The 10,635-nt window shown below is 37.4% G+C and overlaps 2 protein-coding genes across 4 annotated transcripts; both read right to left on the minus strand.

The window, feature by feature from the left end:
• Positions 1–681: 681 nt before the first annotated feature.
• On the minus strand, positions 682–4,413 carry LOC104239907 (transcription factor bHLH49-like). Of its 3 annotated transcripts, none has more exons than XM_009794651.2 (9): positions 4,308–4,413; positions 2,798–3,632; positions 2,473–2,682; positions 2,319–2,384; positions 2,135–2,203; positions 1,677–1,748; positions 1,369–1,572; positions 1,168–1,255; positions 682–1,084 (listed from the first exon to the last, which is right to left on the minus strand). In XM_009794651.2, the coding sequence occupies exons 1-9, from the start codon at positions 4,310–4,312 to the stop codon at positions 1,047–1,049; spliced, it is 1,587 nt and encodes a 528-aa protein (XP_009792953.1). In that variant the 5' UTR covers positions 4,313–4,413; the 3' UTR covers positions 682–1,046. The 3 variants fall into 3 exon arrangements, with proteins under 3 accessions (XP_009792953.1, XP_009792959.1, XP_070028016.1); XM_009794657.2 differs by having other exon boundaries at positions 2,798–3,690; positions 4,308–4,392; XM_070171915.1 differs by having other exon boundaries at positions 2,798–3,896; positions 4,308–4,390.
• Positions 4,414–9,579: 5,166 nt separating this feature from the next.
• LOC138889532 (uncharacterized) lies at positions 9,580–10,276 on the minus strand. The gene is made up of 2 exons (XM_070172853.1): positions 10,110–10,276; positions 9,580–9,784 (listed from the first exon to the last, which is right to left on the minus strand). The coding sequence occupies exons 1-2, from the start codon at positions 10,274–10,276 to the stop codon at positions 9,580–9,582; spliced, it is 372 nt and encodes a 123-aa protein (XP_070028954.1).
• Positions 10,277–10,635: the final 359 nt, after the last annotated feature.

The raw sequence follows: 10,635 nt of genomic DNA on the forward strand, positions 1-10,635 counted from the left end.
CGAAGGCATAGTCATCAGAGTTTAGCAAGGTAGTTGCCGGCGTTCGCAGCACCGCTTTTCTCCCTCTTCATTTCATTAGCCTGTGTCTTGTACATTTTAGACTTTTCAGTTGTATTTATACCATAGTAGATGCTCGTGACTTGTGACACCCCGGTTAGGGCTGTGTAAGGTTGTATTTCCGCTACTTATTATCATTAAATCATGTTTAGACTGCTTTTATATTGTTTAACTATTTTAAAAAGTGAATTGGGTTTAATTGGTTGGTTTTGTCTTCACGAGAGGCGCCATCACAACCAGGTTCGGGGTTAGGGTCATGACACAATCAGAATCAAGTATTTCCTAATAATTAAACCAAACAACAATTATTCTTTATCCCTCGTACCAAACGAGCCCTTAATGGTCTTATCAACTCAACATTTTGGTTCAGTTGTTTATAAGTTCCATGGCCCTCATTCACTGATTGATGTGATAATGTAGGTCTGTGGTAGCAGAGAGAGCACGAATGACAGTCTTTCTAGCTTATAATTAGCTGCATTATAGGAGACAAGAAAGCAATGACAAGATTTGAATAGATACAGTCAACAAAATCAGGATCATTATGGAGAGAATTAATGTTTTGGAAGAAAAGAATGCAACTTCACTTTCCTACCTCAAGCATACATTTTCAAGTTCTTCCTGATATAATAAACAAGAATGTAGTATTCTCTTTCGTACATTCAACAATTAAGGCCAAACTTCATCATCCATTTTCCTTACATATACATCAAGGTGATAAAATAATTTTCTTGAACTTTCATTTGATATTGCAGATGAAGAACACGTGTCTCGTGGTATAAGCTGTTACTTTCTTGGTAGCCAATTATATGATACTAAAGTAAAAGGAGGTCAAGTACACCATAAACACACTCTTAGCTGTACATCGAATGTAGAACTTCTTCATAGGGAGCATTTTGTGAAATAGGAATAGCTCTTAACTGTGACGTCTTCCCAAATGTTCCATGTACCCGACAAATAGGAAGTTCAAGCAGTTGATATCTAAAAAATATTCAAGATTCTTCTTTCATCTGGCCTGATGGCAAAGGACCTTCAAGTATGTAGAATTTTGTAATTATTAAAGGAGATTATGCTAATTTGCAATTAAAAAATCTTGAGGGGCATATAAAATACCACTTAAATTTTGACTATGGAGGGGCGCACTTGTACTGAGACCCATCTCGACAACATTATGTAGCTCATCATCCCATATATTGGGTAACTGGAATATAATATGTCGAATGGTTAGATTACAGAGTAGGGCTATTCATGCTGCAGTGGTAGAACAAACATTCATGACTCACTACATGAAATATATAGTATTCAGAATGCTACCTGAGATGAGGACTCTTTGTAGCCACCACTAGTTGCGGATAAATGGGGATAGATCGACCTAAGAAGTGCATTGGTAGAGTTTCCTAAACCAGGAAGACCTGACTGAAGTAGGGGGGTTGGCAGTTGTTGCAAGGAGTGATATGACATTGTCATATCAGGAGCAAAAGCAAGTGACGAAGAAGGAACCGCTCGTGAATGGAGAATCTGCAAGAAGAAGTGAAAGAATGTGCTATATTTAGAAACTAGAAATTATGCATAAAACCATGTTCTGCTTCATGTAATTCACAGAAAAATGCACTGATTCTTACATCTTTTGCAAGGAGCCCATCAATATTAAAATCCAGCCGCGGGTCTATCGTTGCAAGCTTCACTGAGAGGAACTGAGAGAACCAGAAGTCCAGTCATTTATCGAACACAAATACGTTAAGAGGCCATGAAAAGAGGGTTCTTGTGTTTCAAGTAAACTTCTTAGATTTTGCAAGAATTTAGCAACAACAACTAAATCAGAAACTAGTGATTCAGAAATCAGAAATCAGAAATCAATGCAACATTTTGTGGAACAGTAGATGCATGTGCATTACATTTTAAGATTCGAGATAAAATTACCACCCAAAAGAGGGAAAACAGGGAAAACAAAGGTGGGCTTAATCATTCATTAAACAACATCATCAGAACGAAACAAAAATGGATTTTGAGGGAAGTGCAAGGGGAATAACAAAGTAAAATTTGGAGAAGTGAATAATAGATAAATTATTAAATAGCGCACCTCCACCTGTCTTTGAAGAGATTGTACATAATTAATGATTTCATCCAGCATCACTGCTTTCCCAGTGACCTGCAAAACCACCAGTTCTCAGTTCTCAGTTCTCACTCGAGATGTATTAAGAGAAGATGCCTACTATTGTGATGGACGTGTTATAAGAAGGCTGTTTATTGCAAAATAAACTAACCTTGTTGCAACCAGGTACAAGATCCTGAAGATATTTCATCCGTTCACTGATCTTCTCCCTCCTTAGCTGTATCAAAATAAAGTAAGTAAAATTTGAAAGAACTACAAGATGAGATCCCGTTACAACCTTTAAGCTTCTATTTTGGAGTCCTTACTCTTTCTGCAAGACTATGGCTATTTGTTGCCTGGCCTCTTTTAGCTCGAATGTGTATGTATTCTTCTTTAGGTGGATCCGCCGATTGAGACCCCTGTTTACTATTCTTTCCACCAAGCCTGTTTTGCTCTCCCTTCTGAATTTCTGTTTGATCTTTTGTCGGTTCAGCTGGTGGTTGTTGTGCTCCCTTCGTGTGATCAAGTTCTGTATCCTAACGAAAACACAAGAAAACTTAACATAGAAGAACTTGCACAGAACAACATTTGGAAAACATTGTAGTTGCAGCTATTGCCACAATAAAAATTGTTTATACAAGCAAGTTGTACCTGACCGCTTCTTTTCCTTTTCTTTGAGCCAAGGCCCCTAGCAGAAGAATCCTTACCCTCCACTTCTTCTTGATGGCCGCTACATTCAGCCTCATCAGACTCATTTCCGGAGATGCCAACACATTCCTTTGCTTCATCCAGAGACCTAGCAAAGCTTTCATTTTTCTCATGCTTGATGGGGCTTCTATCTGTGGCCCCATGTTCAAGAGGTAAAGAAACATCCTCAGAACCTTCAACCGCGTTTCCTACGTGCTGCTTCTGACTGATTGCAGCAGAAGGTGACTGTAATATGTTACTAGCGAAAACCTCTTGCGGCCGATGCAAGGCCAGTGCATTATGATACGTATTAGGAGAACTAGGGATGGTAAAAGGGTTCATCATATCACCAACTTTTCCTCCGCTGAAGCATGAAAATCTTGCAGCTCTCTCAATAAAACCTGAATCAGCTGGAAACTGAGATAAGCTCTGAGGAAGCATACCAGGAGTAGGGGGTACAAACATGTCCCCTTTCAACGACATTGCATTTGGTTGAGTCCAACTCATAGCAAGCATTCTATTAACATTAGTTCTCAGACGGTCTGCATTTGTAGTGCAATGAATCGTTTGAATATTAGTATCACATAAGCCTAAGTTTGACGAACTGATCGGATGATCCCAAACACTAGCACAGAACGAATCTACCATTGGATTGCTATTCGAAACCATCCCGACGGATGCATTTGTCAAATTGCTGCCACTTAATTGCCAATCCGATGACATATTTGGTGATTGGAAGCTCAAAGCATCCTCACACCTCTTTTCTGACTCAGCATCATCCTTGCTAACCATATCCATCCTTTGAAAGTGTAGCAAATTAATCAAGACTCGAAAAAGTTCTCAAAATCCTCGTTGATCTATATTTGACAATCTTAAGTAAAGATCATAATACAGGTGGAGAAATTAGAGCAATATTTCTTCATATACCCCATCCACAAGGTAGAAGTAAGGCCCGCGTACACACCACCCTCTCCAGACCCCACTATAGGATTATACTGGTTATGTTGTTGTTATCAAAGTTTCCAGCTCAACAAGATGAAACAAGACTACAAAGGTTTGTACACTAGAAAATCAACAAAGAATTTAGCACAAACAAGTCAAAGCTAGCCTCTAAAACAGCTGGAATATACATAACCAAGAAAATAACAGTTCAAAACACAGAATGGAGAAACAAAATGCAGGGATCATGGAAATTGGAATAAACCAATAACTCATTAATATTCAAACTTGCGTTGAACCCATTATTCCAAATCATTCACAAAAGTCCAAGCAACATTATCCAAGAAAACACATTCCCAGTTCAATAAAGAGCATTTGCAGTTAATTGAAGAAGAAAGGCATTAAATTTCAGCATCATAAATACTCCTTCTTAAAACCCTAGTCAGAGTAAAAAAAACAGACCCACCCACCTTCCTAAACTCAGCTGTGAAACAGAAAAAGACCTGACTAAAAAGTGGGAAGCAAGAAAAGATACCTCATTTCAGATTGTGTGCTACATTTGGTTCTCTGTACACTATTTTCTTGAAATTTGGTTAATGTTCAAAACTGTTATGTACTGTCACTGTTTGCTGTGAAGATATAAATAACACTCTGATACTAACCACAGTCCAAGACTTTGAGCGAGAGGGGGGCGGGGGGGGGGGTGGAGTGTACAAGAAAATGGGTATTTTTGAAGGAATAGAAAAAGGAAAGCTTAGAAATAAAGGTCTCTTTGCATTTATAGCCACGCCTGCATTAAAAACAGAGTCTTGATGATTCACCACCGGCACTTCTCCTGTTAAAATATTGAACTAACCCCAACTTTTAAAGGTAAAAATTATTAACATTAGTAAATTTATAGAAATACTTATGCTGTGACCACTGTTTTAAAAGGCTTTTTTGGGACTTGCCTCGGAGTTTGTCCTGAGGCGGGACACTATTAAAATGCCTTGAGACTCATATGTGGAGCTTAGTTCTCTAAGATTTTCGCCCCCAAGTGTTCGACGGTGCTCCCTAAACACGCCTAACGCTTAACGCTCGGGACTCGCCCCACAATTCTTATGCAAATCATGTGTTGAATTCACTAATTTGTACTGTTAAATATCAAAATTCTTTAACAAATGAACGATTAAAGTTCTTTCTATCTATACAAATATAAAAATTGTGAATAATTCAAATAACAAAATATATTATGGCATACTTACTAATTGAGAACATCGTGAGTGTGAATATCATTTGAATATTTCTTCTAAAAATAGATAACCAAAATTTATATTGATCTTCATATCTTAGTTCTATGTCTCTCAAAATTATCATAAATTTATTATTTTAGTATTTAAAAATAATTTTATATTTACTCATGAAGGAGTAATATTTTAAATTATAGTTTTTGAAAAATTTATTGTGTATTTACTTTTAAAGAGGTAAAATATGCCGTTTGATAGTAATATTTTTTGAGAAATTATAATTTTTAATTGTTTGAAAGTTAAGAGGTTGGAATTAATTTATATTTCATAGTAACTTTAACAGTATTGTATTATTTATTCTTGTAAAACATGCTAAATATTTTATTTTATATGAGTTGTTTTAATTCTTTTTAGTTTTCTTGAACTTTTAATGCATCTCTTTATATTTTATTGTGTTATAATGCTATATTATTTATTCATAAATTTAAAAAATTAAAGATCCATGGGGTTTACTCCCTATGTCTCGAGGCTTTCGCCTCGCCCCGTATTAAGTAAAACGCCCCGCCTTACGCCCTTGCCTTTAAAAACACTGGTTGTGACGTTTGGTATAGTTTTGAAGATATTGTCAATTTACAGGAATCAAGCTATGACTATTGCTAATTGACAATGAATTATAGAGAGAGAAAGCTATAGAGAAGGAGGAGAGAAAATGATATTTTTCATTACCATCGTTAACACTCTTGGATCAATAACTGATCCTTTTAACAGACTAACTTCCTAAATTTTTCTTCTTTACAATTTTGTCGTTCTAACTTTCAATACTTACACTTTGGTCCCTAACTCTTAAATAGTGTCTGTTATCACAAAACTCACCCTCAAGCTGGAGGGTGAAAAACATCCAACGTTTCTAGCTTGGACACAAGAATCTGGTGTTGTGCAGTACCTAAGGCTTTAATCATCATATTTGCAACCTGCTCTCTTGTTGATATGTGTTCTGGTGCAATCAGTCCACTTTTAATTCTTTCCTTCACAAAATGGCAGTCTATCTCTATGTGTTTAGTTTTTTCATGATAGATTGGATTGGCAGCAATCTGTAAAGTTACTTTGCTATCACAAAACAGCCTCACAGGTGTGTGAACCTCAATTCTAAACTCTTTCATCAACCTTGAGAGCCAAACTACTTCAGATACCACAATTGTCATGCTTCTATACTCAGCTTCTGCTGAACTTCTGCTCACAGTCTGTTGCTTTTTTTATTTCCATGAGATCAAGGAATCACCCATTTTCACCACATACCCTGTAATAAATCTTCTTGTGTTTGGGCTGGCTGCCTAGTCTGAATTACAATATGTTGTGACTTGTTCTACAGGTTCCTTTTTCAGTAACACTCATCTTCCCGGACATCCCTTAATATATCTTACAACTCTCAATGTTTCCTCTAGGTGTGACTGTTTTGGATGTTGCATAAACTAACTCAGCATTTGAACAGCAAAGCATATGTCTAGTCTGGTTATGGTCAGATATATCAGCTTTCCTATAAGCTTTTGATATCCACCTATATCATGTAATTCTTCATCTCATGTTGCCCTTACATGCTTGTCATAGTCTACTGTAGTTAGATTTTGATTTTGTTCAAGTGGAGAACTTGCAGGTTTTTCCCCACTCAACCCAACTTCAGAGATCAGACTGAGGGCATATTTCCTCTGATTGAGAAAGATTCCCTTTGGTGACCTCATGATCTCTATACCTAGGAAGTATTTCAATTCCCCTAGATCCTTTACTTCAAAATTCAAATGCAATGTTTCCTTTGCTGCATGTATCATAGCTTCACAACTACCTGTAATCAACAGGTCATCAACACAGACCAATATAATTACCACATTTTGCACCATTCTTCTTGGTGAAGAGTGAATGGTCATAGGCATTTTGCAAAAAGCCTGCTTTTGTCAAGGCATCAGTTAGCTTAATATTCCATTGCCTAGATGCCTGTTTAAGGCCATAAAGTGACTGGGACAATTTGCAAATCTTGGACTCCACTTACCTATGAAAACCTTGGGGCAGATGTATGTAAACCTCCTCATAAAGATCTCCCTGCAAAAAGGCATTATTGACATCCATTTGAAAAAGATGCAAATTATTTAAAGTTGCCAAGCTAATCACTATTCTAACTGTTACTATCTTTGCAACTGGTGAGAAAGTTTCATGGTAGTCTATACCCTTTTGTTGTGTGTAGCCCTTTGCCACAAGTTTTGCTTTGAACCTTTCTATCTCTCCATTTGCCTTGTATTTGACTTTGTATACCCATTTAGACCCAATTGCCTTTTTTCTGTAGGGAAAGTCTACTACTTCCCAAGTGTTGTTATCTTATAGGCCCTTGATCTCTTTTTGTATAGCTTCAACCCACCTAACATCTTGTGAAGCTTCTGAGAAAGACCTTGGTTCTACGTCCGTTGAAATGGCTATTAGATAAGCTCGGTAATAAGTTGAAAGATTGTCATAAGACACATATTGTGAGATAGGGTAGGAACTATGATTGGAGGAGTTCCCAGTAGTATAATAATCTTTCAGCCAAATAGCATGTTTGACCCCTCTAGCTGATCTTCTAAGGGCAACTAATGGTACTCGTTGAAGCACATGAGGATCTGCAGTAGGTGCAGTCTGAGGCAAATGATCATTGGGCTGAATGACTAAGGGATATACAATAGGTTCTGGTAGTACATAATGTATTTGATCATGTGTCTCTTCCTATGTCATTTCTCCTGATGCAAGTATTGAAGTCCCAAGTTCTGGAATGACTTCATGTTCTTAGAATGATTCAACTTGGCCATCTTGATCGGTATTGTGATCACTAGTATGATCAAGTTGCATATCCCTGCTACTTCTTTCCAAAACTTCAGTTCTATCTGCAGTATTAAGAAGAAATAGATCCTCATATTCCATGTGATTGTGGTCAGTCTGGAAAGGAAACACATTCTCTCTGAAGTTGATATCTCTGTTAACTAGGAAGGTGTTATTATCTAAATCAAGCAACCTGTAGCCTTTTTGAGTCTCTAAATACCCTAAAAAGATAGTTCTTCTTGCTCTTGGGGCAAATTTGTCACCTTTAGGTAATGTGCTTGCATAGAACAAACAACCAAACACCCTTAAATGATCCAACTTTGGGTGCTTCTTATGCAGCAATTAAAAAGGACATTTCCCTTTCAAGACATCTGAAGGCAGCTTGTTGATCAAGTACACAGCTGTTTTCATACAGTCTCCCTAGAACTTCACTGGTATATCACTTTGGAATCTTAAAGCCCTTACTACCTCTAGAATGTGTCTATGCTTTCTCTCCACAACCCCATTTTGTTGTGGAGTATATGGACAGCTGCTTTGATGCACAATACCTAGAGATGCATACAGATCATTGCACTGAGTGTTGAAAAACTCTAGGCCATTATCTGTTCTTATATTCTTAATCATTGTGTTAAATTGGTTTTTAACCAAGGCAACGAAGTCTTTCAACACTACTATTACTTCACTTTTTGAATGCAACAAAAAAATCCAAGTATATCGACTGAAGTCATCCATTATTGTCATAAACTAATGCTTTCTGTCATAAGTGGGGACCTTATATAAACCACATACATCAGTATGCACAAGTTGAAAAATACTATCAGACTTACTACTACTATTTGAAAACTTGAGTCTACTTTGTTTAGCTAGTGGACAGACTTCACATAGCTTGTGCAAGCCTGTATCAACTTTATTCTTTAGTTCCTCTAGTTGTTGTAAAGTACTTGATGGTGCATGTCCTAATCTTTTATGCCACAATTCAGTATATGTTGTCTCCTCCTTTAGAAATCTTAGCTGCTACCACTCCTTCCCTTCTAAGTATGTAGAGTCCACTATCTTCTTTACCAATCCCCAACACCTTGCCATTGTAGATCCCGTGAAACACACCAAAATCAGGGTAGAAGGCAACCCAACAGCACAACTCTTTAGTTAGCTTGGATAATGAAAGTAGGTTGAATTTAAAATCTCGCACATGTAATACATTTGTTATCTTTTGTTTTCCCAGAATAAGGTCATCTCCTGAGTGTGTGATCTTTGACTTATCTCACGTAGTTATCTCTACTCCATAATTGTTATCACCTTCATTTTCTTTAAGACTTTCTAATACTTCTTTGCAGAATGCTATGTGATATGATACACTTGTATCTATTATCCAATCATATACCCTACTATTGGATACATTAGATAGCAATGACACTATACCTGTCATGTTTGATGAACTCGTTGCAGCAACAGATCCTTCTCCAATAAAGGATTTGGTCAGCAAATTGACTAAGTGTTTGTAGTTCTCCTCTGTCATGAAGCTTCCTGGAATCTGCACTTTGACATCTGTTTCTCCTTCTGTATTCACATTGTTAGCATAAGGTTTGTATCCACCTGGTTGCCCTTTCTTTTTGCTCTTGAAATCAGCTGGATACCCTATTATTTTGTAGCAATTTTCCTTTAGATAGCCTTTATACCCACAGAGTTCACAGATTAGCCCAGGTTTCTTCCCTTTGAACATTTGTCCTCTACCTGCTAACATAGTCAAGGATCCTTATTTGTCTCAACTACTCTTAATGCTATTTGACTTTCCTCTTGTAATGCAGCTGAATATGCTTGATTTACAATGAGTACTGGCCTCCTTTGAAGAATATTGCTTCTTATCTGGCTATAACTCTCATTCAGTCCCATAAGGAACTGCAATAACCTCTGTCTCTCCAAGTGATCGGCATATGGCCTTGATTCATCACTGTCACATGAAGGCAAGGGTGCCAATATGTCCAATCATCCCACAAATCTTCATCTTTGAAAAATAAGAGGTAATTGAATATGCACTTTGTCTAAGTGTCGCAATTTCTGCCCAGAGTTGATAAATCCTAGTCAAATTGTCTTTGTCAAACATCTCCTTGAATTTATCCCAAACCTTCCTTGCACTAGCAGCATACATAATACTCGGTACCAATTTACTTGATATTGTGCGACTGATCCATGAAAGTACCACTGCATTACACATGTCCCATTATACAGCCAACTAGCCTCTGTATGAGCTCTTAGGGCAGCTTCCATCCACAAACCCTAGCTTGTTCTTCACCAAGAGTGCCACGTTCATCGCCCTACTCCACAGTGCATAGTTCTCTGGCCTTGTGAGCTTTAGCGATATCAGTGATGTTCCAGGTATGTCAGAATCTCGAAGGAAAAGTGGACGATTATGAGGTAATTGATCGACCTTGTTGTCCGCCATTGTTGAGCTTCAATTTTCAAGAGCAAGCTTCAGATCTACACAATTACGGTGATCGCTGCTCTGATACCATGCCAATTTACAGGAATCAAGCTATGAAGATTGCTAATTGACAGTGAATTATAGAGAGAGAAATCTAGAGAGAAAGAGGAGAGAAAATGATATTTTTCAGTATGATCGTTAACACTGTTGGTGTCACGACCCAAAATCCACTAGTCGTGATGGCACCAAACCAATCGGCTAGGTAAGCCAATTAACAATTATCCATTTCCATGTAACTTAATAATCCATTAAACAAAGGAATTATCTAAATCTTATACATTTCCCAAGGACTGGTAGTACAAATCATGAGCTTCTAAGAA

The sequence above is a fragment of the Nicotiana sylvestris genome, chromosome 4 (assembly GCF_000393655.2).
Source record: "Nicotiana sylvestris chromosome 4, ASM39365v2, whole genome shotgun sequence".
NCBI classification, from domain to species: domain Eukaryota; kingdom Viridiplantae; phylum Streptophyta; class Magnoliopsida; order Solanales; family Solanaceae; genus Nicotiana; species Nicotiana sylvestris.

Bases quoted from the DNA above. Each gene is read 5' to 3' on its own strand.
- LOC104239907 (XM_009794651.2), bottom strand. The intron at 1,573-1,676 runs GTAAGAATCAGT...TTCTTCTTGCAG, and splicing joins ATGGGCTCCTTGCAAAAGAT to ATTCTCCATTCACGAGCGGT. The intron at 1,256-1,368 runs GTAGCATTCTGA...ATTATATTCCAG, and splicing joins ACAAAGAGTCCTCATCTCAG to TTACCCAATATATGGGATGA.
- LOC138889532 (XM_070172853.1), bottom strand. From the start codon at position 10,276: ATGGCGGACAACAAGGTCGATCAATTACCTCATAATCGTCCACTTTTC. The intron at 9,785-10,109 runs GTTTGTGGATGG...TTCATGTGACAG, and splicing joins TTGGTGAAGAACAAGCTAGG to TGATGAATCAAGGCCATATG.